This window comes from Carcharodon carcharias, chromosome 19 (genome assembly GCF_017639515.1).
Source record: "Carcharodon carcharias isolate sCarCar2 chromosome 19, sCarCar2.pri, whole genome shotgun sequence".
NCBI classification, from domain to species: Eukaryota; Metazoa; Chordata; class Chondrichthyes; order Lamniformes; family Lamnidae; genus Carcharodon; species Carcharodon carcharias.
In genome coordinates this window covers 75,027,797-75,055,210 of record NC_054485.1, presented here as the reverse complement: position 1 = coordinate 75,055,210, position 27,414 = coordinate 75,027,797, and the positions used below count along the sequence as shown (strand labels likewise).

General features: G+C 45.2%; 2 protein-coding genes across 2 annotated transcripts; both read left to right on the top strand.

Annotated features, from left to right (window-relative positions):
- Positions 1-3,659: 3,659 nt before the first annotated feature.
- LOC121291239 (zinc finger protein 454-like) lies at positions 3,660-4,421 on the top strand. The gene has a single exon (XM_041212315.1). It carries the CDS (start codon positions 3,660-3,662, stop codon positions 4,419-4,421), a length of 762 nt encoding a protein of 253 aa, XP_041068249.1.
- Positions 4,422-13,838: 9,417 nt separating this feature from the next.
- On the top strand, positions 13,839-25,806 carry LOC121291238 (zinc finger protein 271-like). The gene is made up of 4 exons (XM_041212314.1): positions 13,839-13,879; positions 16,444-17,853; positions 18,466-18,485; positions 24,935-25,806. The coding sequence occupies exons 2-4, from the start codon at positions 16,865-16,867 to the stop codon at positions 25,591-25,593; spliced, it is 1,668 nt and encodes a 555-aa protein (XP_041068248.1). The 5' UTR covers positions 13,839-13,879; positions 16,444-16,864; the 3' UTR covers positions 25,594-25,806.
- Positions 25,807-27,414: the final 1,608 nt, after the last annotated feature.

Here is a 27,414-nt window from a genome sequence, read left to right as displayed (position 1 = left end):
TACCCACTACTCACCAATCAGCTCTCACCTTTGTGCTGACATCACTTTTTGAAGCTTCCCTGCACTCACGCTGGTTCTGATCTCTCCATTGCTCTCTCGCGCTGTCTTGAGATGTCACTCTTGTTTTTTTTTGAAAAAAATACTTTATTCATAAAATATCTGGAAGAACATTCCAAACCATTTCAAAAATCACCATCACATAAGTTCAATCAGATTCAACTTTTACAACATGCATCACAAGGTGCAACAATATAATTAATGAATATTACAATCATTTCAATATGGTCAATGCAGACAATCAGACAATGGTATTGGAGTTATCAACATACATCATGTTGCACTCTGAGGTGCTTCAATACAATTATAATACAATTATACAATTATATTGTATTATAATTATAATCATACATTCATTTTGAGCTGTACAACCTGAGGGGCTCTTTACAGTTCCCAGCGCCTCGGTGCATTGTGGCAGAAAGGTCTTAGACAGCAACCTTTCCCCATTGTGCCTTTGCGGCAGCTGCCCCAAGCTTTAGTACGTCCCTCAGCACTTAGTCCTGGACTTTGGAATGTGCCAGTCTGCAACACTCGGTCGGGGACAACTCTTTGCGCTGGCAGACCAAAGAGCGTCTTTCACTGAGTTGATGATCCTCCAGCTGCAGTTGATGTTTGTCTCGGTGTGTGTCCCTGGGAACAGCCCGTAGAGCACAGAGTCCTGTGTCACAGAACTGCTCAGGATGAACCTCAACAAAAACCACTGCATCTCTCTCCAGACCTTCTTTGCAAAAGGCACAATACACAAGGAGGTGAACAACGGTCTCGTCCCCACCACAGCCACCTCGAGGGCAACATGCAGAGGGGGTGAGACTCCTGGCGTGTAGGAAGGATCTGACGGGGAGGGCCTTTCTCACCACCAGCCAAGCTACATCTTGGTGCTTGTTGGAAAATTCTGGCAATGAGGCATTCTGCCAAATGACTTTGACAGTCTGCTTGGGGAACCATCCCACAGGATCCACCCTCTTCTTTTCCTTCAGGGCCTCTAAGACGTTACATGCCGACCACTGCCTGATGGACTTGTGGTCAAAGGTGTTTCTCTGCATAAATTTTCCCACGAGGGACAGGTGGTACGGTGCGGTCCAACTACTTGGAGCGTTCCGCGGCAGCGTGGCCAGACCCATCCTTCGTAACACTGGGGACAGGTAGAACCTCAGCATGTAGTGACACTTGGTGTTTGTGTACTGAGGGTCTACGCACCGCTTGATGCAGCCACACACAAAGGTGGCCATCAGTATGAGGGTGATGTTGGGCACGTTTTTTCCCCCCTTATCTAGAGGCTTGTACATCGTGTCCCTGCGGACATGATCCATTTTCGAGCTCCAGATAAAGCGAAAGATGGCTCGGGTGATTGCCATTGCGCAGGAGTCTGGATTGGGCCAGACCTGCGCCACATACAGCAACAGCGACAGTGCCTCACTCCTGATGACCAGGTTCTTACCCGCAATGGAGAGGGAGCGTCGTTCCCACATGCCCAGTTTTCTTTTCACCATAGACACTCACTCCTTCCAGTTTCTAATGCGTGCCCTGGTCCCTCCGAATCATATCCCCAGCACCATCAGGCCGTCAGCCCTGACAGTGAAGGGGACAAAGGATCGGTCAGCCCAGTTCCCAAAGAACATGGCCTCGCTCTTCCCACAATTTACCTTGGCTCCCGAGGCCAGTTCGAACTGGTCGCAGATGTGGATCAGTCTGTGCACGACAGGGGATCCGAGCAGAAGACGGCTACATCGTCCATGTACAGTGAGGCTTTGACCTGAGTGCCTCCGCTGCCTGGGATCGTCACACCTCTTATGCCCGGATCCTTCCTGATGGACTCAGCAAAGGGTTCTGTGCAACACACAAACAGGACAGGGGAGAGAGGGCAGCCCTGCCTGACTCCAGATTTAATAGGAAAGCTATCTGATTCCCACCCATTGATTGAGACTGCGCTACTGATGTTAGTGTAGAGTAGTTGGATCCAATTACAAATTCCCTCCCCAAACCCCATTTTGGAGAGCACATCCACCATGTAGGTGTGCGATATTCTGTCAAAGACCTTCTCCTGATCCAAGCTAATGAGGCAGGTGTCCATACCCCTGTCCTGCACATAGGCAATCGTATCCCTGAGCAGCACGAGGCTGTCAGAGATCTTCCTGCCCTGCACAGTGCAGGTCTGGTCAGGGTGGATCACCATTTCCAGAGCGGACTTGACCCGATTGGCGATGACCTTGGACAGAATCTTATAGTCTACTTTCAACAGTGAAATGGGTCGCCAATTTCTAATTTCCTCCCTTTCCCCCTTGTGCTTGTAGATGAGGGTGATGATGCCTTTCCTCATGGATTCTGACATGCTGCTGGCCAGAAGCATACTCGTACACTTCTAGCAGGTCCAGGCTGATCCAGTCCCACAGAGCCAAATAGAACTCTGCCGGCAAGCCGTCGCTTCCAGGAGTTTTACTCTTCTCGAAGGACTCAAGGGCCTTAATCAGTTCATCAGGAGTTAGCGGTTTGTCCAGGCTCTCCCGTGTACAGTCGTCTAAGACCTCCGTGATAGAGGACAGGAAGGACTGGGAGGCCGTGCTGTCTGTGGGCTTCACGTCATACAATCCGGCATAAAAGGATTTGCTGATCCTCAAAATGTCAGATTGCAATGACTTTACTGAGCCATCTTCTTCCTTCAGGCTGCTGATCACAGAGCTCTCTCTGTGTACCTTTTGGAAGAAGAAATATGAGCACGATGTCACTCTTGTTATTTTCAACAAGAACTGACTGCAGGACACTCTTCCCAGGCTGCTTCACCGTGATGCTGACTGCAGGGCACTCTTCCCAGACTGCTTCACCGCGATGCTGACTGCAGGACACTCTTCCCAGACTGCTTCACCGCGATGCTGACTGCAGGACACTCTTCCCAGACTGCTTCACCGCGATGCTGACTGCAGGACACTCTTCCCAGACTGCTTCACCGCGATGCTGACTGCAGGACACTCTTCCCAGACTGCTTCACCGCGATGCTGACTGCAGGACACTCTTCCCAGACTGCTTCACCGCGATGCTGACTGCAGGACACTCTTCCCAGACTGCTTCACCGCGATGCTGACTGCAGGACACTCTTCCCAAGTCATGTTTCCTTTTCCTGTCTTACAGAAGGATTTCATTGTACTACACCAGAGAATACTGGGAGGATAAACACTGCAGATAGATCCTGGCCATCATTCAAGGAACAACTGCAAAACTGTGGGAAGACATCCAGTCCCTTCACAGCAATGCTCAACAGAGTGAAGGTTGGGCAATGAAACCATCATCTGGAAATCGGTCAGGTCAGAGGAGCTTTGACATATCATCAGATCTGAAATTGGTCATTGGTGTGAAGCCTTCCAACAGAACCAACCTTTCCAAAGCTTCAGCTGTGGGCAATTGGTCAGGGTGAGGCTGGGAATAGGTGTGAGTGGCTCCAAGTGTGGTGAGAGCTTCAATCATTCATCGAGTCTCATGAACCACTGACCCCTTCCTACAGGGGAGGGGCTGTTCAAGTGTGAGGTGTGAGAAGGACTCCACAGGCTCATAAGATCTTTTAACATGCAAGGTGCATCTGTTACAACCTCTGTTAACACAAGGACAGATACATGGAGGAGAAACGATTCAAGTGCGAGGCTTGTAATAGAGGTTTTATGACATCTGCAATGCTCCTGATACACCAGAGGATTCACACTGGGGAGAAACCCTTCAGGTGTGATGTTTGTGAGAAGGCTTTCACCCAATCCTCCCATCTTCTGTCGCACCAGTTGAGTCACACAGGTGAGAAACCATTCACGTGCGAGTTCTGTGACAAATCATTCTCGAACTCATTGGCCTTCCGCAGACACCAATGCATTCACACAGGAGAGAAACCATTTAAATGTGTGGTGTGTGACAAATCATTTTTGCAGTCCTTGACCCTCCTCATGCACCAATGCACTCACAAAAGGGAGAAAGCATTCACATACAAGGTGTGTATCAAATCATTCTCGGATTTATTGACCCTCCGCAGACACCAACTCATTCACACAGTGAAACCATTCATGTGCAAAGTGTGCCTCAAATCGTTCCCGGATTTAGCGATCTTCCACAAACACGAGCGCATTCACAAAGGGCAGAAACCGTTCATCTGTGAGGTTTGTGACAAATCATTCTTGCTGGCAGCGAACATCCGTAGACTATGCATTCACACAGGGGAAAAACCATTCAGGTGCAAGGTGTGTGAGAAATCATTCTCGGATTTATCAATCCTCCACAGATACCAGCGCATTCACACCAGGGAGAAACCATTCATGTGCCATGTGTGCGACAAATCATTCTCGAGGTCATCGAACTTCCTGTTCCATCAGAGGAGCCACACTGGCAAGTAACCCTTCAAGTCTGATGTTCATGATAAAGCTTTTGTGACAACTTCAACCCCCCTGGGATACCAGAGGATTCACACAGGGGAAAAATCTTCAGGTGCGATGTTTGTGACAAAGCTTTCACCCACACCTCCGATCTCCTGAAACACCAGCAGATTCACACTGGAGAGAACCGATTTAGGTGTGAGGTGTGTGTCAAGACTTTTGCACAATCAGTGTATCGCCTGGTCCATCAATGCACTCAGAGAGGGGAGAAACCCTATTGGTGTGAGTTCTGTTATAAAACTTTCACACTGTTGTTGGATCTCCTGGAACATCACTGAAGCCACACAGGAACTACCCAGCTAAGTTTTTACTCTATTTGTCATGGGAGTGTGAGTCTCTACACAATCTCACTGCAATGGATCTTCAATGGTATTGGGGCACAGAACAAGAAGCAGCTTTCACTCGCATCAAACAACTAGTGATGATAACGCCAGTGCTGAGGTACGATGATGTCAATGATGAAGTCACCCTGCAGTGAGATGCCAGTGAAACAGGACTTGGAGCAACCCTCATGCAGCAAGGACAACCAGTTGTGTTTGTATCCAGAGCATTAACACAAACTGAATGACGCTATACACAGATTGAGAAAGAGAGCCTGGCTATTGTCTTTGCTTGTGCATTTCAACTAGTACCTGTTTGGGAGAGAGAAAGTCATGGTGCAGCCTGACCACAAGCCACTTCAAAGCATCTTTCTCAGACTGCTTCTAACTGCTCCAAGAAGTAGCTCCTGCTTTTAACTGTGGAAGCCTGTGTCCAGTGGTGTGCCGCAGCATTCGGTGCTGGGTCCCTTGCTATTTGTAGTGTACATTAATGATCTCGACATGAATGTATAAGTAAGTTCGCAGATTACTTGAAAATTGGTGGTGTCATAAATAGTGAGGAGGAAAACCTTAGACTACAGGACGATATAGATGGGCTGGTCAGATGGGCAGAACAGTGGCAAATGGAATTTAATCCTGAGAAGTGAGAGGTGATGCTCTTTGAGAGTACTAACACAGCAAGGGAATACACAATGATTGGTAGGACCCTAGGAAATGCAGAGGATCAGAGGGACCTTGGTGTGTATGTCCATAGATCCTTGGAGGCATCAGGACAGTTAGATAAGGTGGTTAAGCGGGCATATGGGATACTTGCCTTTATTAGTCGAGGCAAAGGATATAAGAGCAGGGAGGTTATGTTGGATCTGTATAAAATGCTAGTTAGTTGGAGTACTGTGTGCAGTTCTGATTGCCACATTTTAGGAAGGATGAGATTGCACTGGAGAGGGTGTAGAGGAGATTCACCAGGATATTGCCTGGGCAGGAGCGTTTCAGCTATGAAGAGAGACTAGATAGGCTGGGGTTGCTTTCCTTTGAGAAGAGAAGGCTGAGGGGAGACCTGATTGAGGTACACACAATTATAAGGGGCATAGATAGGGTAGATAGAAAGAAACTTTTCCCCTTAGTGGAGTGGTCAAAAACCAGGGGGAATAGATTTAAGGTAAGGGACAGGAGGTTTAGAGGGGATTTGAGGAAAAATCTTTTCACCCAGAGAGTGGGGTGTATCTGGAACTCACTGCCTGAAAGGGTGGTAGAGGCAGGAACCCTCACAACATTTAAGAAGTATTTAGATGAACACTTGAAATGCCTTAGCATACAAGGCTATGGGCCAAGTGCTGGAAAATGGGATTAGAATAGATAGGTGCTTGATGACTGGCATGGAGACGATGGGCCTCTTTCTGTGGTGTAAAACTCTATGACAAAGGGTTTACAAAGATTGTTACTTCGTTTGCAGAGATATAATTTGGAAGTGAAATACAAGCAAGGAAGCAGATGGACATTGGCGACATTTTTAAAAATTCATTCACGGGAAGTGGACGTCATTGGCTAGGCCAGCATTTATTGTCCATCCCTAATTGCTCTTGAGAAGGTGGTGGTGAGCTGTCTTTTGAACTGCTGCACTCCACATGGTGTAGGTACACCCACAGTGCTCTTAGGGAGGGAGTTCCATGATTTTGACCCAGTGACAGTGAAGGAACGGTGATATATTTCCAAGTCAGGATGGTGAGTGACTTAGATGGGGGCTTTCGGGTAGTGGCGTTCCCATGTATCTGCTGACCTTGTCCTTCCAGACAGTAGTGGTGGTGGGCATGGAAGGTGCTGTCTATGGAGCCTTGGTGAGTTTCTGCAGTGCATCTTGTAGATGGTACACCTTGGAGGGAGTGAATGTTTGTGGATGGGGTACCAATCAAGTGGGCTGCTTTGTCCTGGATGGTGTCAAGATTCTTGAATATTGTTGGAGCTGCACTCATGTAAGCAAGGAGCGAGTATTCCAGCACACTCCTGACTTGTGCCTTGTAGATGGTGGACAGGCTTTGGTGAGTCAGGAAGTGAGTTATTCATCACACGATTCCAAGCCTCTGACCTGCTCTTGTAGCCACAATATTTATATGGCTCGTCCAGTTCAATTTCTGGTCAATGGTAACTCCCGGGATGTTGATAGTGGGGGTTTCAGTGATGGTAATGCCATTGAACATCAAGGGGTGATGGTTGGACTCTTTCTTGTTGGAAATGGACATTGCCTGGCACGAATATTACTTGCTACTTGTCAGCCCAAGCCTGGATGTAGTCCAGGTCTTGCTGCATTCGGACATGGACATTGTAAGGTATGATTCCGTGAATAAGACTGTCAGGCTGTTGCTTGATCAGTCTGTGAGACAGTTCTCCCAATTTTGGCACTAGCCCCCAGATGTTAGTAAGGAGCACTTTAAAGGGTCGACAGGGCTGAGTTTGCCATTGTTGTTTCTGTGTCTAGGTCAACGCCGGGTAGCCTGTCCAGTTTCATTCTTTTGTGATATTTTAGTGGTTTAATACAACTGAGTGGTTTTGCTAGGCCATTTCGGAGTCAACTACATTGCAGTGGGTCTGGACTCATATGGGGCAGACCAGGTAAGGACAACAGATTTCCTTCCCAAAGGGCCATTAGTGAACCAGATACTGAATCAAATTTCACCATGGTGGGATTCGAACCTGGGTCCCCAGAGTATTACCCTGGGTCTCTGGATTACCAGCGATAATACCATTACGTCACCGAATTCCCTCTTTGAAGGAAGTTGATGATGCTCAGATCAAGAAAGCTACACAATGAGATACAACTCTTCAAATGTTACAGGAAGTTGTGATGAAAGGATGGCCTGAAACCATCAGAGACACACCTGTTGCTGTAAGAGAGAATTGGGCAGACAGAAATGAAGTGGTCACCCAAGATGGCATTTTGTACAAAGGAACTCAGGTCTTTATCCCTAAAGAGATGAGAAAAGAGATGCTGAAGCACATCCACACAAACCATCAAGGAATCGAGTCTAGTCTGAGGGAGGGAAGAGAAGAGCTCTACTGGCTAAACATGAGCAATGAGATTAAGGACCACATCAGCCAGTGCGGTATTTGTAATGAACATCAAGCTGAGCAAGATAAAGAGCTGCTCATGACTCATGACATCCCAGACAGACCATGGACGAAGCTTGGAATAGGCCTCTTCACTCTCACTGGAACTGATTATCTTGTCACAGTCGACTACTACTCAGACTACTGGGAGTTAGACCAGCTGACATCAACAACTATCAGTGAGATTGTAGAATGCCTGAAAGCACACTTCAGCCGTCATGGCATTCCTGGCATTGTGATGAGTGACAATGGCCCTCAATTCACGAGTGAAGAATTCAGACACTTGATGAATGATTGGGAAATTCAGCACTACACACCACCTCCACATTATCCCCAGTCAAATGGAAAGGCTGAGATAGCGGTGAAACTGCCTAAGGGATCATCAAAAAATCGATTAGATCCAGCATAGATGTGTTAGGCAATCTTAGAGTGTAGAAACACACCTCCTGAAGGCATGAAAAGTTACCCAGTCCAGTGACTAATGTCACACTGCATCCAGACTACTCTTCCAACAGCTAAAAAACTACTGAGGCCAGAAATAGTAACAGGGAGTGAGTGACAAGATCAAAGTGAAACGACAGACAAATTTCACTTTGATAAAGCTGCCACATCATTGCCAGAGCTGAGAGTTGGAGAGCCAGTCAGAGTGAAAACGTTCAACACACTCAACAAAAGTCAGCTCACTTGGCAACTTGGGTCCTGTGTAGAAATGTTGTCACCTCAACCATACACGGTGAAAGTGAATGACCAGATCTATTGTCACAACTGCAGACATCTACATGCAACTGGAGAAGCTGCTCCTTCACAGCAGACAGCTGATGAGGCAGATCTGATTGGACCAAATGAGCAACGAACTGAACGACCATCAGTCCCAGAGGTCAACTGTTCCCCAATAAATGCAGCAGATCAGCAGCAACAATTACCACAACAACAACACTCACCGCGGGAACAACATTCCCCAGAGAGACAACATCTCCTCAGGAACCAGCAGACATTGGATGAACAGCCAAAAACAACTCACACAGATACCGTAAGAGCAGAACACTTTAAAGATTGTGTGTGTGTGTGTGTGTGTCGGGAGAGACAAAATTGGCGCAGAATAGGAAGAACAAACAGTTTTATGATCATTTTCTTTATGGACTATGTACGTGAAGGATTTTGTACACAATATTCTGAACAGGGGGATATTTGGATAAATACCTTTTTATACTGTGGCTTACCATATTAATGTGACCTCTGTCTTCATCATATGTAAATAAAGGTTTGAAGGATGTAATAATTTTGCACAACGCATTGAACATTGTTTAAAATTTAAATGGCTCCAACTATTTCTGGAGTAACATGAGTTTCCTGAAGTTTGGGAAACTGACCAGTGAAACAGAGGTGACTTTGAGCAGCAAATCAGTGGGGATTTAGTTCTATCTGAATTAAACCTCACTTATTGCAGCTGCTGTCTCAGTTCCCCTCTGGTGAACATTTGACAGAGATTTCTAGTGTGGGAATAGCATTCTTCATCCTCAGAGACTTTCAAACTGACACCAAGAGTGTGGGATGTGTAGCCTCAAATGTGTTTGACAGCAGATCAGAGGAGAAAGACCCACAGCATCTGAGGCAACGATGACAAGCAGTGGTGGATCAGCACATGGGCAGGAGGGAGGGGCACAGGAGGGAGGAAGAGAAAGAGGGACACAGGAGGGAGGTGCACAGGAGAGAGGAGCACAGGAAGATGGAATGCAGGAGGGGAAGAAGTATTTGATTAATTGCCCGAGGAGTGACATTGGGAGTAACTGTGACTCAGGGAATGACCTGTGAGTTGGGGATTCACTCTGCGACTTGGGGAGTGACTAAAGGAATGACAATGTGACTCTGGAAATTTGTCAAGTGACAGTGTCTCAGAGATTGACTCAATGACTGAGGGGTTGGCAGGAAAGCACACTCCTGACCCACTGGTTTTATCACAGTGGAAGACAGTTCTTGAAGTATAATGGATTTTGTGGAGGGAGGGCACATTGCAGCTCTGCTGGCCTCATAATTGGGAAAGAATCTTCCAGTTACAGCACATCTAGTGGTAGGAGGCTGTACTGCAGTCCTGCCAGCTTTGTATCAGAGAGAGATTGCTCCAAACATAGCGTGTGTCGTGGTGGGAGGGCACACTTCTGACTAGTATCACTAAGGAATATTGGGGATTTTCAGACAGTCAATGGTTGTACTTGAACCAGTGCGATTGGGGATGTTTGGGTTTTTGCTGAATGTGGGGATTAGGATTAAAAACACATGAGGGTAGTGGTGAATTTGCCTTTGAAATGTTACAGATAGCTGCAAAGAAGCAAAGACAGTGGCACATAATTAAATAAAGGGTTAGGGTACAATATTTGTCATGGGAGAACCTGTAGCATGGGAGAGAGAATCTGTGATTGGAGGAGAATTAAAAACAAAAAACCTCTCTGCAAGTTGAAAAGAGAGAGAAAAAGAAATGGAAACAATTCTCTTTCGAGCAGAATCTCAGAACTTGAAAGTCATTGGATAGTTTACACTTTTTTCCACCCTTTGGAATTTTTTTTAATCCATTTTGAGTTGTATGTTTTTTATTGAGGGGGGGGAAGGGACTGTTTCTGGCAGCCACCAGCGAGGATGCACTGAGGTGGGTCTTTTAAAATTATTTATAAATAAACAGCCCCTTCCCGACCCCCCATCCCTCTCCCGGTTACAACAACCCTCCCATTTCGGTAGAAAAGAAAAGATGAGAATTAGGATCTCAGCACCATTATTGGCAGATTTGGAGGGAGAGAGGGAGGACAAGATGGTGAAGGATCCAGTGCAGGTAAATGAGCTCCAGCTGTGACTGTGAAAGGGATGGAATGTGTGAGAGGGGAGGGAGGGGGGTGAGGAGAAGGAGACAGGGAATGTGAGAGGAAGGGAGGGAGAGGGAATGTGAGAGGAAGGGATGGAGAGGGAATGTGAGAGGAAGGGAGGGAGAGGGAATGTGAGAGGAAGGGAGGGAGAGGGAATGTGAGAGGAAGGGAGGGAGAGGGAATGTGAGAGGAAGGGAGGGAGAGGGAATGTGAGATGGATGGATGGAGGGAGAGAGGTAGAGGGAGGGAATGTGAGAAGGAGGGAACGAGAGAGGGAGTGTGTGAGGGGGATGGAGGGAAAGGAAGAGAGACACTGCGATGGAGAGTGGGGATGAGGGGGAGGAGGCCTCTTGGGGCAGAAGTGAGTGAGAGAGAGGGAGAGGGTATATGAAACAGACAACATTGCTCACTTTCACACTCGGAGCTTATTTTATTTGTTAAGGTATATAATTTCCCAACTCTTTTTAAAAAATAATCTTTATTTTTCCTTCTAAAACCCTCTTCCTGGGACAGGCTTTCAAATTTACAAACTGCTGCTGGAATGACAATAACCAAATAAAAAATTAAGAAGTTAAACTCTTTCCTGTGGTTTTCTTCCTCTTTGATATTCATCCAATAAATTATTTTGTGAATAAAGCTGAGAGAGATCTGGTGTAGAGGGAAAAAGAATATTGTGGGTGAAATCCAGTTTTTTCTATTTGCCTTAGATTTTTCTTTAACTGTTTCTGCTATAAAAGTGTGTCTCTGTTTACAAGCTTTTATTGGCTGTTGTGTGTGTGTTTTCTTGTTTTAATAAAAAGTTTTGATGTGTAGAAAAATTTGGGAGTCCACTCACCCAGAAGAGTCAGACTTTCCGGCCTTGTGCTTGCTTCAATATCAGCCAGGATATCAGGAGGAGGAAGACGGGGTGGGGACTGGGGAGTGGGGGGTGGGTGGGAGGGTGAATGAAGAAAAACTGTTTAATTGTTGGATTCTTGACCAGCTGCCCAGCACTGAGCCTCGTTTTTTAATATCCTTTAATGGAGGTGTAGAGCGAGTTTACAAATTACTGCATTGAGGACAGTTTTGTTTCTAACTTAAATGTTTCGATCTGCTTTACCATCGAGGAGCCCCTGAAAACCAAAAAGTAGCCCCCAAAAATCAAAAAGCAGAAAGTCTCCCAAAGAACCCTCAGGAAAGAAATGATTTTGATCCCTGGTGGCCACAATGTCAATGTGATTATCAACAGATGGTAAGGCTAATAAACAATCAATGCCTCCAGGAATGATTTTTCTCCCAGCTTGGTCATTGCAGTGTGATGAAGATTAATTTTTCATCCCTGGAGACTCCAGACCAGTCCTGGAGGGTTGGTAACTCTAGTTTGAGCACACAGTTTATGAAACAGTCAATCTGGAGTTCACAGCAGCTCCTTAATTCACCACCGAATTTACACCAGGGATTTCAGTTTACAGCGAGTTCCAACCAGAATCCCTTCCAACATCCACAGGGATTTCTCCTCCTTCACTTTGACAGATTATAATGAATCAGCACAAATGTCATTGAAACAAATCCCCACAGCTCAGCAACAGCTGAAAATGGTTCAAACTCCCAGGTCACGGTGCAGTTTACTCATTTCATTCATTAACTGCTCCTCCAGCTGTAGGATCTCGTCTTCCTGTCAGTGAGCTTTCTTCTGGAGTCTTGTTGTGTGTCCCTATGTGTAACCATCTCCCTTAATCCTCTGTTGACCCTGGCTCAGCAACAGCTGTCCTGCAGCTCATGTTCTCCTGTACATAAATCCCACACTGTGTTCAGAGACACCTGATCCAATACCACAGTCAGACATGTAACATGTGCCCTATTGCAACCACATTCAGGCATTCTATCAACGCTCAATGACTATTTCATTCAACTAATTTTTATTCATTCATGGGATGTGAACATCACTGGCTAGACCAGCATTTATTGCCCATCCCTAGTTGTCCTTGAGAAGGTGGTGGTGAGCTGCCTTCTTGAACCACTGCAGTCTGTGGTGTAGGTACACCCACAGTTCTGTTAGGGAGCGAGTTCTAGGATTTTGACCCAGTGACAGTGAAGGAATGGTGATATATTTCCAAGTCAGGATGACTTAAAGAGTGGAACTTGCAGGTGGTGGTGTTGCCATGTGTCTCTTGCCCTTGTCCTTTTAGGTGGGAGATGTCGTAGGTTTGGAAGCTGTTGTTGAAGGAGCCTTGGTGAGTTACTACAGTGCATCTTATACATGGTACACACTGCTGCCAAAGTGCATCAGTGGTGGAGGCAGTGAAAGTTTAAGGTGGTTGATGAGGTGCTGATCAAGCAGGCTGCTGCTTTATGCAGTGATTACACACATATTAAGAGATGTTCTGTTAGACATAGCAGGCCAATACTCGATTTGAAAATACCAGTACTCTGGTATTGTTGCAAATTGAGAAATATTTGACAACCTAGCACAGGTTGCAGCTGAGGGATCAGATACAGGTCCTTTCTCTTTCCTGACTTTCCTGTCACACACCCTCTTTCCAGCAGGGTTACTGGATGGTGACCAGGGGCAGACAACGTGGCTATTTTCTTTCCTCTGCCCAGGCCCCCATCTTCCCAGGCACCATGAGGACATTGGAAAAGACAGTCGGGTGGAGTGTAAAATAGGCTATCAATTCACGGTGAGCTCGAGTCATGCTGGTGAAGACCAGTTGTACCCTTACAGGAGAAATATTAATTCAATGGAGATTTTGAAATTTCTCCCTTGTTTTCCAGAATTATTTTTTAAAAAATATGCTAGGCAGGAAGTGCTAGAAGCTAAGGAAAATATACATTCAGTGTAGCTTCTGTTCCTTTCTCCCTTTTGTGCTTATCTAGTTTCTAGCAAGGGGCTGGCAGAGAGAACTGAGACAGCAGCTGCAATAAGTGAGGTTTTATTCAGATGGGACAATGACAAGTTTAAATCCCACCTGATCTGCTGCTTAAAGTCACCTCCGTTTCACTGGTCAGTTTCCCAAGGTTCAGGAAACTCATGTTGCTCCAGGAATATTTGGATTGGCTGTGAGATACATCAATCAGAGAACCCACCTACTCTGCCCATTCTCTCCTCTTCCTCTTCCAGAACTGGTTCACTTCCTGTAGGGACTGAAAACCAAGTGAGGAGATGGTGAGTGAAGCAACAGAATTTATAATAATTACATCACATAATATCTACACTAATGTTCAGGCAGTCTGACTATCCTGTGGGGAATCAGGTGTGGAAATGCCCCTTATGCTGTGTGAGAAGATCCAGCTGAGAGAGCTGTTTACTGGGTGCTTTGTGCTGAACTGTTTGACTGGAGCTGTGTGTTGGATATTGAGTATGTTTATTGGAAGCATTTCCCTTCTGATTTACAGGCTGAGTTTTGTTGATGGGTCATTACTGAATCAGAGAAGGTGAGGTGTAATTATCTGGGAGGTGCAGAGTGTCTGAGGATTCTTACTGATTTCCTATTGTTGAATTCTGTGTGTGTGTGTGTTGGGAGCTGGTTATTATCCTGTGGACTGTGAATGGTCAGTTCTGTTTGTGTGTTGTGATCTGGATGTTTTTTGTCTTTTCAAATCCCTCCAAGACCTCCCACCACCCTATCTCTGAATTTTGGAGAGTGTACAGAAGAGATTTACTAGAATGGTTCCAGGATTGAGGGATTACAGTGACACGGATAGACTGGAGACACTTAGATTGTTTCCCTTAGAGCAGAGAAGGCTAACAGGAAATTTGTAAAGATGTTTAAAATCATGAAGGGTTTAGACAGAGTAAATAAAGAGAAACTGTTTCCATTGGCAGAAAGGTCGATAACTAGAGGTTACAGATAAAATATGATTGGCATAAAAATCAGAGGTGACTTGAGGGAAACCTTTTTCTACACAACGTGTGGTTAGGATTTGGAATGCACTGTCTGATAGAATGGTGGATTCAGATTCAATAATAAACTTCACTCGGTTCAAACCTGACTCTAAAGTATACCCAATGCTGCTCTTGTCTATCTACTGGTTTGATGATAATCATGGAATGAGGACTGTGCCGGGCTGTGAGATTGTGGTGGAATACAATTCTGCTGCTGATGGCTCACTGCACCTCATGGATACCCAGTTTTGGAATCTGTCCTTAGTCTACTTCCCTGGCGATGATTAACATGGTGAAATACTCATTCATCAGTTGGGAGGGGAGTGGTAGTTTTCCTTGAACTTGGTTGACCTGAAGCCATGAGACTCCATGGAGTCAATATTGAGACTTCTCCACCTGCCAGTGGGATGGGACATACTCAGGGATGGTGACGGAGGAGTCTGGGATGTTTCCAGATTGATACGATTCAGTGAGTATCACTGCTACTTGACCAGTCTGTGGGGTAGCTCTCCTCACTTGGGTACTTGTTCTCAGACCTTGGTAAGAGAGACTTTACAGACTTGACTGGGCTGAAATCTCTTTAATCTTATTCTGACATAATACCAGGATTGTCCAGATCTATCTGATTTTCCTCTTATTATTGGACTTTGTAGTGATTGTTTATGATTGTTTGCTAGGCCAATTCAGAGGGTAGTTCAGAGTCAACAATGTTTTGTGGGACTGGAGTCACCTGGACCAGACCAGGCAGTTGTAGCAGGTCCCTTTCCTTGAAGGATAATATTTGGGTATTTGGGACAATCTGAAAGTTTTCATGTTTTTATTTTGATTCTGATCCATAAATTCCAAAATTTATCAAATTCGGTTTCACAACATGGAATGGTTGAGGTGAACAGCATAGATGCCTTTAAGGGGAAACTAGATAAGCACATGAGGGAGAAAGGAACAGAAGGATATGCTGATCGGGTGAGATGAAGAGGGGTGAGAAGAGGCTCGTGTGAGGCATAAATACCAGCATGGACCAATTGGGCTGAATGGCCTGTTTCTGCACTGTAATTCTATGTATGTAACTTTCTGTGGTTGGATTTGAACTCTCAATCTCTGGATTGTTAATCCAGCACTAGAGCAATTCGGCTTCCATACCTGGAGACACATTTATTGAAATCTCTTTTAATGCCTTCTTTAAAGATTCCTGAAGGCCTTGCCCTTTCCCAAAAGCCTGGGCTCAGATTTGATCATTTTGCCCAGTGCTGTGGCTGATCGCTGAACTTGGGATGTACAGTCTGAGTGAGTGCAGTGTATCTAATTTACCAGAATAAACCAGAACCCTACAATCAGCTACACTGAAGCAATATTTTTCTTGGCTTCTAGCACTTCCTGCCCAGTGTGTTTTCTTCAAATAATTTTGGAAAACAAGGGGAGAAATTTCAAAATCTCCATTGAATTAACATTTCTCCTGAGTATTTTTTGTATTAAGCACATACTCTAAGGGTAAAACTGGTCTTCACCAGCATGACTCAAGTTCATAGTGAATTGATAGCCTATTTTACACTCCGCCCGACTGTCTTTTCCATTGTCCTCATGATGCCTGGGAAGATGGGGGCTGGGTGGAGGAAAGAAAGTAGCCACGTTGTCTGCTCCTGGTCACTATCCAGTGAGTGTTCCTGCTGGAAACAGAGGGTGTGTGACAGTCAAGTGAGCAAAAAGAAAGGATTTGCATCTGATCCCCACACGGGAATAGCAGACTGGCACTCACTGTGGAACAGTCTCTAACTGAGGAATCAGCCCTTTCAGCAAAGGAGGAGAGGGAGTTCAAGGAAATCATGTTTCCTTTTCCTGTTTTACAGAAGGATTGCACTGCACTACAACAGAGAATATGGAGAGGATAGACACTGCAGATGGATCCTGACCATCACCCAAGGAACAACTGCACAACTGTGGGAAAACAGCCAGTCCCTTCACAGCATTGCTCAACACAGAGAAGGTTGGGCAGTGAAACTATCATCTGGAACTCGGTTGGATCAGGGAAGCTTTGACATATCATCAGATCTGAAACTGGTCAGTGGTGTGGAGCTTTCCATCAGAACCAACCTTTCCGAAGGTTCGGTTGTGGGTGATCAGTCAGGGTGAGGCTGGGAAGAAGTGTGAGTGGCTCCAAGTGTGGAGAGAGCTTCAATCATTCATTGAGCCTTATGAACCACTAACTCATTCTTACAGGTGAGAGGCTGTTCAAGTGTGAGGTGTTTGTGGAGGGCTGCACAGAATCATATGATTTTCGAAAAAGCAAGGTGCATCTGTTGTACCATCTGTAACATGGGCAGCCACATGGAAGAGAAACCATTCAAGTGTGAGATGTGTGATCAAGCATTCGCACGGTCATCAACACTTGTGAAACACCAACGGATTCATACTGGGGAGAAACGGTTCATGTGTGAGATGTGCAACAAAAGCTTTGCAGAATCATCAGCCCTGCTGAAACACTGGCGTGTTCACACTCAGGAGAAGCCATTCACATGCGAGGTGTGCAACAAATCATTCTCAGAGTCATCGACCCTCCGTGTACACCAACGCATTCACACAGGGGAGAATCCATTCAAGTGTGAGGTGTGCGACAAATCATTCTCATGGTCGTCAAATCTCCGTAAACACCAACGCATTCATACAGGGGAGAAACCATTCACGTGTGAGGTGTGCGACAAAGCATTCTCACAGTCATCAACACTCCGTGTACATCACCGTATTCACACAGGGGAGAAACCATTCACGTGTGAGGTTTGTGACAAATCATTCTCGTGTTCATCAGACCTCCGTACGCACCAGCGCACTCACTCTGGGGAGAAGCCTTTCAGCTGTGAGGTGTGTGAGAAATCATTCTCACAATCATCAACCCTCCGTGTACATCAACGCACTCACACAGGGGAGAAACCATTCATGTGTGAGGTGTGTGACAAATCATATTCACAGTTAACGAACCTCCGTGTACACCAACGCATTCACACAGGTGAAAAACCGTTCACGTGTGAGGTGTGTGACAAATCATTCACGTGGTCATCGGATCTCCGTACACACCGACACATTCACACAGGGGAGAAGCTGTTCACATGCGAATTGTGCAACAAATCATTGTCCAACTTATCGACCCTGCGCAGACACAAACATATTCACACTGGGGAGAAGCAATTCGGGTGCAAGGTGTGCAACAAATCGTTCTCAAGATCATCGTACCTCCTGCTCCATCAGAGGACTCACACATTGGAGTAACTATTCAGATGTGAGGTTTGTGATGAAGCTTTCTTGATATCTTCAACTCACCTGGGACAGGAGAGGATTCACATGGGAGAGACTCTTCAGGTGCGATGTTTAGGACAAGGCTTTCAATCCTCCAATTTCCTAAAGGACAAGTAGTTCCACATAATGAGAAACCATTCAGGTGTGAATCGTGTGACAAGACTTTCAAACAGACAGCGTACCTCCTGGTCCATCAATGCACTCACACGGGAGAGAAACCCTATCCGTATGAGTTCTGTAATAAAGCCTTTACACAGTTGTTAGACCTCCTGGAACATCAGCGAACCCACACGGGAGACAAACCCTTCCAGTGTGACGTGTGCCAGGATTGTTTCACCTACTCTTCCTCTCTCACCATACACTGATGTCTCCACAGGGTCTTGGAGCTGGGTCACATGCTTTGGCTGCATTGCTCCTCTCTCGGTATATGGTTGGTGGAAGTTCTTTTTCCTTGTAAATCTTTAACATGAGTTCATGGAAAGTTGATCTGACCAAAAGTTCACCAACTTTGAAGACCTCAGCTGGAATACCATTGGGCCAGGGGCTTTGTTATTTGTCTTCTGTTTGGTTGCTTGTTGCAGTTCTCCCATCGATGGTGATTGTGAGGGACTAAGACCTCACCTTGTATATTTTTCTTATAAAATATTTCGAGATATGCTCATTGCTATCTCAAAAAATTTCAAACTGGACAAAGACTTAAAATGGCTAAATTTATATTTGTCTGTGACCCCAAACAAAAGGAGATACCTGGCATTTTCAGGGAAACACACACAACTTTATTTCTGAAGGGCCACTAATGACTCACCCTGTAGGCTGCACAAACCAAATTCAAAGAGAGCTATACAAAGGCCATCTGCATTTCCTAATCCAGGCTGGCCAACTGGAGTCTGCTTGTTTGCTAAAGGCTCCGTAACCTTCCTTTCAATTCTTAACGGTTGAGACAATTAACAGTCTCGGGGACCCAGACGAGGCATACACATCCTTTGTCAAAGACAGTGTGGAGTCATTTGACGTGGACCTCTAGCTTGTGGAACCAGTAATATTGCCTTGTGGAACTGCAAAGTCAGTCTGCCATTTTACCTAGCTCAAACAGCAGCCTCACAGACAAGGAGCTCTGGCCCAGGTTGGACACCTGGCCCCATCTACACTGCTTCTGTTGGAAATTCTGTACCATTGCCTACAAGACTGATTCATCCCTGCCTGCCTATCTCATTGTGTGAAGTCAACACCACCGAAAAATTGAATTAACTAACATTGGTTTTCAGCTCATCGACCTCTGTGAAGAAATACCTCATTGATCTTTGATTCTGGACCCCACATGAAACAATATTTCTTTTCTCTGTGGTCTCTGCACTGTAAATTTTGCTTTCTCTGTCTCTTTTTTTCTGTATGAACGCAAAGGAGGCAACGTTGTGACTCTCCCATGTTTTCAGTCTGTGCAAATAAACTAGCCCTTTAAGTTCATCCTTTCTCAAGTTTATTGTGGGATTATTAATAGAAAATTGGATTGCACCTAAACTGAAGGGTTGGAAATACGCCACGGCTTATTTCAAAATACCTTTCTGTTTATGGACAGGTGGTGAGAGGAGGAATTAATGCTGTTTAAATTAAATCCCCTCCTGTCCTTAACAGTGGCTCACCCATGGATTCTACCATAGGGCATTGAGGGATAGACTGGAGGGATCAGCTGCCATTGTGGATTCAGGGTTGAGGAGTTGTTCAAAATGTTCTTACCAGTGTTAACAGATGGCATTGTCATCCTTAAGAAGAGAAACACCATCCTGTGAACGAAGGGTATTTTGGATATGTACAGCAGTTCAAGAAGGCAGCTCACCATTGCCTTCTCAAGGGTAATTAGGGATGGGCAATAAAAAATGCTGCCCTATTCAGCAATGCCCACATCCCTTGAAAGAACTTTTAAAATTTGACCTCGGTCTATAGATGGCTCAGGTGACTTCAGATAAGATTCACATGTCATGATGATCTGCAAATTGTTGGATTTCTCAGGATTTCTCTTCCCACCAGATGTCCTTTATCTTCCAGATTTGTCTTTGGGTGTCAGTCTTGAGCTGTTGAAATGCTGCCTTCCTGAGTTGTGACCTTCCTGGGTTGTTCTGTCAGGCAATGAAGGCTGATCATTTTTTTCCAGGAGGTCACATATTTGAGCATCATGTTTGTCGAGCCAGTCCTGGTGACGATGATACTCGAACCCAATGGTCTGGGCACAGGAGTTTAGTACAGCTGACTTTATTTGATCCCATTGTTCAGGAATTGAGTTGGATGTGTGAAGATTTTTCAGATTGATCATGATCTGTACCTGGAATTCCTCTCTTCAGTTGGGCGGTTTTAGGGCTGAGCCATTGATCTTCTTCATCTTGGACTTTTGGTCTTCGCCATGGACTGCAGTGGTTCAAGAACGCAGCTCACCACCACTTTTTCAAAGGCAGTTAGGGATGGGTAATGGATGTTGGCCCAGCCAGCAACACCACATCCCATCAATGAGTGAAAAAAATGCCTTGGTGTTGGGCGGATATCCATCATCGATCGAACAAGGCAATGATCTGTCCAGCAGGCATCAGTCCCCCACATGGATCAAGTAATAGATATAAACAAAAGCAAAATACTGCGGGTGCTGGATATCTAAAGTAACAAAAAAGAAAATGCTGGAAAAACTCAGCTGGTCTGGCAGCATCTGTGGAGAGAGAAAAACAGAGTCAATGTTTCAAGTCCAATATGACTCTTCTTCAGAACCTCTCTGGACCATGTTGAACGCTTTCCAGAGCTCGACAGCCAACTCTGTCAAAAGGTCACCATTGACAAAGAGATCCAACACCAGATCAGCTGTGACGGTTCAGCCTTCTACAAACTACAGCAATGAGTGTCTGACTGAAGCAGTTTGGACTGCAGGGGTTCAGAAAGGTGGCTGCCATCTTCTCAAAGGCGATGAGAGATCAGTAAAAAATGCTGGCTTTGACCAGGAATGGAGTAAAGGTCAGTTTGGAAATAAGGGTGTAGAAGGTGGATACGAGGGAGTGATTAACTCAGATTGACGGCTACAGCAGCATTGTGGTGAATGGAGGGCCAAAGGGCAGAGAGTTGGGAATTAGAAAGCGCTGTCCAACTCACCTGGGGGAAAAGTGCCTTCCAGGAATGGAAACTGATTGGTCCATGGACCCACATGACCACTGGATCTCTGTAACCATTGTGGGTTTGTATGATGGAAACGAGCTCCAACCTGTGTGACTAAAGTTCAGTGTCATTCCTGACCATCAGAATTAGAAGTCAGACTAAAGCACAGGGATTTTGAAGAAACTTCTGTCTGTAGTATTCTGAGAGAGTTTCCCCTGATGTGTGTGTGTGTGTGTATGTGTTAGTAAAGTGAGCCAGCTCTCAGCATTGGGTATAGGGTAGAATCAGAACCTGCTTTAGTTGGTGATGTGAATTATGGACGGATCCTCTTCAGGTGTTGAGTATTTGACAAATACCATGGGGAATGTTGTACTCTCCTGTCTGGGAGGACTACTGTCCTAAGTATGGTTAGGGAGTGGGGATGAGTCTCTACAGACCTGAGTTCCCTCAGCCCATCATACCTCAATGTAAAAATGGTGTGATATGTTCATGTTACACTCTTCCAAGATTCATTTCATGTTCTGGGAAAGATCTTGAGTCATTTTCAAATACTTTGTTATTTTAATTGATTTGCACTTTGATGTAAGCTGAATATTGTGTTGTTGTTTGTCTGTTGTTTTATCAACCTTCTGTATAGGTTTATAATTCATTTCTTAGTTTAACAAAAACTCCCTGATTTGTCAGCATGTTGTGTCCTATTCAGTGAAACACCAGGAGCCTACAGTAAGGATCCTGCACACACTATATTGGTCAATGTCACCTTGGGCTGGTGTACTTTCTCCATCAATTGGTTAATATATTTCCAATTCACAGGAAGAATAATGTTTCCCTAAGAAAGACTTGCATTTATATAACAACTTTCACAAACCTATTGTCTGAAAGCACTTCGACCTAGGTTCTCTGTTCCTATAGACAGATTATTGATAGAGAGTGGAGTCAAGTGGGGATAGACTTGAAAGTGGTGTTGAGACCATAACCAGATCAGGCATGATCTTACCATTTAGCGAAGCAGACTTGAAGAGCTGAATGGTCGTCTTCTGATCCTAAGTCCTATGTTCCCAGAGAGTGATGACGATAATCATAGTTACATTATTACCTCCATAATATTGTATGGAGTTTCTGCTTTGTTTGTCTATTTATGATAGAGTTTAAAATGGTGAACTTTCACTCCATCCCTCTCATCTTTATAATACTGGATGAGGAGGGGAACTGTAGGAGAGAGGAAGAGAGAGATAAAAGGAGGGGGGAGTAGCAGAATGACAGTGGAAAGATAGGAAGAGGAGACAGAGGAGGGGGGTGGGGAGGAGAGAGGAGGAGAATAAATAGCTTGACAGAGTAAATGACTTTCTTAAATTTAATACAACACTCAGAGAGCAGCAGCAGAGTTCACCTGAGTTTTATGTAATAGCTGCTTCCCCAAGGCGCTGGGAGTAATTGATAACACTCACATGACATTGAAGGTCGCCTGAGGAGACTCACAGAGCTACCTGAACAGAAAGTAATTCCCCTCCTTCATGTAGCGTGTAATATCCGTCTGAGAATACTCCATGCGAAAGTCATTCACACTGGATCATCCCACAATGCTTTCATTGTCAGGAACTCGGACATCAGACCCATATTCAGGGAAGGGGAGTGACCTGATGGTCAACTGATTAGGGACAAGGTCCATCCCTTCCTTCCATGGCTGATGCTACCATTTCATACACCACACACTGAGGAGGAGGTGTTGTTTACTGATGCCCGTGTCTCTCTGAGGCAGCTCACCGAGAGAAGCTAGTGGGATGTTGAAAAATTGTTTATGGTATGGGGTACACCAGTGAGGTGGATCACAGTATTCCCCAGAGAGAGAGAATGGTCACGATCATCATAGCATACTGCATGCTGAACAATATCACTCTCAAACAAGGCCTAGACTGGGACAGCCCAGGAGAGGTGAATGAACCGGAACATCCCAGGAGAGGAATTCAACAAGGTGAATGTTGAGCCTCAGAAATTGGAGCTGAGAGGAGCTGAACCTCCACAGGAGACAACCCTTGGACAGGGCAAGGCTGTCAGATATCAACTCATGAGGCATTTACTCAGACAATGAGCCCCACCTCAGTCCAAATTCACAGATTCATTGCCCAAGTTACAGATTCATTCCCCAAGCACTGGGTCAATTTCCTCTCTCCTCTACTGTCCCCATCCCTCCTGTGCATGTGCTGATCCCATCATCGCACGTTATCGCTGCCTTGAATGCTTTGGTCTCCCTCTTCTGATCTGCTGTCAAACACATCCAAGGCTTCACATCCCACACTGATGTTGTCAGTTTGAAAGTCTCTGAGGATGAAGAATGCTATTCCCACACTAGAAATCTCTGTCAAATGTTTACCAGGAGGAACTGAGACAGCAGCTGCAATAAATGAGGTTTTATTCAGATGGGACAATGACAAGTTTAAGCTCCCACCTGATCTGCTGCTCAAAGTCACCTCTGTTTCACCGGTCAGTTTCCCAAGCTTCAGGAAACTCATGTTACTCCAGAAATATTTGGATTGGCTGTGAGAGACGTCAATCAGAGAGCCCACCCACTCTGCCCATTCTCTCCTCTTCCTCTTCCACAACTGATTCACTTCCTGTAGGGACTGAAAACCAAGTGAGGAGATGGTGAGTGAAGGAACAGAATGTATAACAATTACATCACATAATATCCACACTAATGTTCAGGCAGTCTGACTATCCTGTGGGGAATCAGGTGTGGAAATGCCCCTTATGCTGTGTGAGAAGATCCAGCTGAGAGAGCTGTTTACTGGGTGTTTTGTGCTGAACTGTTTGACTGGAGCTGTGTGTTGGATATTGAGTGTGTTTATTGGAAGCATTTCCCTTCTGATTTACAGGCTGAGTTTTGTTGCTGGGTCATTACTGAATATGAGAAGGTGAGGTGTAATTATCTGAGAGATGCAGAGTGTCTGAGGATTCTTACTGATTTCCTATTGTTGAGTTCAGTGTGTGTTTGGAGATGGTTATTATCCTGATTCCGTCCCTCTCTGGGAGTGTTGCCCAGTCAAAGCGGCAGTGCTGAGGGAGAGCTGCCTCCTTGGAAGCTTCTTTAAAGATTTTTCCTGAATGCCTCAGCCTTTCCCAAAAGCTTGGGCTCGGATTTGATAGTTTTGCCCAGTTCTGTGGCTGATAGCTGAATTTGGGATGTGCAGTCTGAGCGAGTGCAGTGTATCTAATTTCCCAGGATAAACCAGAACCCTTCAATCAGCTACACTGAAGCAATATTTTCCTTAGCTTCTAGCACTTGCTGCCCAGTGTGTTTTCTTCAAATAATTTTGGAAACAAGGGGAGAAATTTGAAAATCTCCATTGAATTAACACAGCAGACTGGTGCTTACTGTGGAACAGTCACTAACTGAGGAGTCAGCCCCTTCAGTAAAGGATGAGAGGGAGTTGGAGGAAATCATGTTTCCTTTTTCTGTTTTACAGAAGGATTGCATCGTACTACACCAGAGAATACAGAGAGGATAGACACCGCAGATAGATCCAGACCATCACCCAAGGAACAATTGCAAAACTGTGGGAAGACATCCAGTCCCTTCACAGCATTGCTCAATGTAGAGAAGGTTGGGCAGTGAAACCATCATCTGGAAATCAGTAGGGTCAGGGGAGCTTTGACATATCATCAGATCTGAAACTGGTCAGGTGTGGAGCCTTCCATCAGAACCAACCTTTCCAAAGATTCGGCTGTGGGTGATCAGTCAGGGTGAGGCTGAGAAGAAGTGTGAGTGGCTCCAAGTGTGGTGAGAGCTTCAATCATTCATTGAGCCTCATGAACCACTGACTCATTCCTACAGGTGAGAGGCTGTGAGGTGTAAGAGCAGGGCTGCAAAAGGTCTTAAAATATCTGAAAACACAAGGTGCATCTCTTACGGCCACTGTTAAGACAAAGGCATCTACATGGAAGAGAAACCATTCAAGTGTGAGGTTTGTTACAAAGCTTTTGTGACATCTTCAATCCTCCTGATACACCAGAGGATTCACACAGGGGAGAAACCCTTCAGGTGTGATGTCTGTGAGGCAGCTTTCACCCAATCCTCCAATCTCCAAACTCACCAGAGGATTCACACAGGGGTGAAGCCGTTCACGTGCTTGGTGTGTGACAAATCATTCTTGCAGTCATCAGCCCTCCGCAGATACCAACGCACTCACACGGGGGAGAAACCATTCAGGTGTGAATCATGTGGCAAATTATTCTCATGGTCATCCACCCTCCTTGAACACCAACGCATTCACACAGGGGAAAAACCATTCAGGTGTGAGGGGGGTGGCAAAACATTCACACGGTCATTGGACCTCCGTGTCCACCAGCACATTCACACAGGGGAGAAACCATTCACATGTGAGGTGTGTAACAAATCATTCTCTGATTCATCAGCCCTGTGGGAACACCAACGCATTCACACAGGGGAGAAACCATTCACCTGCGAGGTGTGTGACAAATCATTCACGCAGACATCGACCCTCCGTGCACACCAACGCATTCACATAGGGAAGAAAACATTCACATGCAAGGTTTGTGACAAATCATTCTCGCAGTCTTGAACCCTCTGTGCACATCAACATATTCATGTGGAAATAACCATTCAAGTGTGAGGTGCCTGACAAAACCTTCATAAAGTTTTCAAGTTCCTGTTCCATCAGAAAGTTCACACATGAGAGAAACCATTCACGTGCGTTGCGTATGACAAATCATTCTCAGACTCAAAAGAACATAAGAACTAGGAGCAGAAAGTAGGCAATTCCGCCCCTCGAGCCTGCCCCGCCATTCAATACGATCATGGCTGAACTAATTTCGGCCTCAACTCCAATTTCCCACCCTCACCCCATAACCTTTCAACCTGTTACTAATTAAAAATCTGTCTATCTCCTCAAATTTATCAGTGTCCCAGCATCCACTGCACTCAGAGGTAGTGAATTCCACAGATTCACGACCCTTTGAGAAAAGTAATTCCTCCTCATCTCTGATTTAAATCTGCCACCCCTTAGCCTAAAACTATGGCCTCTCATTTTAGAATGCCCCGGAAGGAGAAGCATCTGCTCCACGTTACTTTGTCTATACTCTTTAGCATCTTATATACCTCAATTAGATCTCCTCTCATCCTTCTAAACTCTAGTGAGTATAGGCCTAAACTGCTCAATCTCTCCTCATAAGACAAATCCCGCATCTCTGGAATCAATCTAGTGAACCTCCTCTGAACTGCCTCCAATGCAACTACATCCTTCCTCAAGTAAGGGGACTAAAACTGTGCACAGTACTCCAGGTGTGGTCTCACCAATGCCTTGTACAGTTGCAACAACATTTCCCCATTTTTATACTCTATTCCTTTAGCAATAAATGCCAAAGTTCCATTTGTCTTCCTTATTTCCTGCTGTACCTGCATACTAGCTTTCAGCGATTCATGCATGAGGACACCCAGATCCCTCTGCACCAAAGCATTCTGAAGTTTCTCTTCATTGAAATAATAAGTCACCTTTTTATTCTTCTGACCAAAATGGATAACCTCACACTTATCCACATTAAATCCATCTACCAAATTTTAGCCCATTCACCTAAACTGTCCATATCCATTTGTAAATTTTTTATTTCTTCATTGCAACTTACTTTCCCACCTATTCTGGTGTCATCTGAAAATTTAGCTATCGTACCTTCTATCCCTGATTCCAAGTCATTAATATAGATTGTAAGTAGTTGGGGCCCAAGGACCGAACCCTGTGGCATCCCACTAGTTACAGCTTGCCATCCAGAAAAAGACCCATTTATCCCGACTCTCTGCTTTCTGTTGGTTAGCCAATCCTCTATGCAAGCTAAAATATTACCCCTAACTCCGTGTGGTCTTATCTTGTGTATTAATCTTTTGTGCGGCACCTTACCAAAGACCTTCGGGAAGTCCAGATATACTACATCTACAGGATACCCATTATCCACTTTGCTTGTCACATCTTCAAAGAACTCTCGCAAATTAGTCAAACGCGATTTACTCTTCATAAAACCATGCTGACTCTGATGGATTGCATTTTGACGTTCCAAATGCCCCATTACTACTTCCTTAATAATGGATTCCGACAATTTCCGAAGGACAGATGTTAAACTAACTGGTCTACAGTTTCCTACTTTCTGCCTCCCCCCCCCTTTTTGAAAAAGGGCGTTATATTAGCATTTTTCCAATCCACTGGATCCTTTCCAGAATCCAGGGAATTTTAGAATATTATAGCCAATGCATCCACTATCTCCGTTGCCACTTCCTTTAAGACCCTGGGATGTAGGCCATCAGGTCCTGGGGACTTGTCATCCTTTAATCCCAATAGTTTGCTCAATACTTTTTCTCCAGTGATGGTGATTGCTCTAAGTTCCTCCTTCTCTAT

Excerpts from the sequence above, each read along its gene's own strand:
- LOC121291238 (XM_041212314.1), top strand. The coding sequence starts at position 16,865 with ATGATTTTCGAAAAAGCAAGGTGCATCTGTTGTACCATCTGTAACATG. Across the intron at positions 17,854-18,465 it reads CAGAGGACTCACACATTGGA|TTCTCCCATCGATGGTGATT; the intron begins GTAACTATTCAG and ends TGCTTGTTGCAG. Across the intron at positions 18,486-24,934 it reads TTCTCCCATCGATGGTGATT|ACAAAGGCATCTACATGGAA; the intron begins GTGAGGGACTAA and ends GCCACTGTTAAG.
- LOC121291239 (XM_041212315.1), top strand. The coding sequence starts at position 3,660 with ATGGAGGAGAAACGATTCAAGTGCGAGGCTTGTAATAGAGGTTTTATG.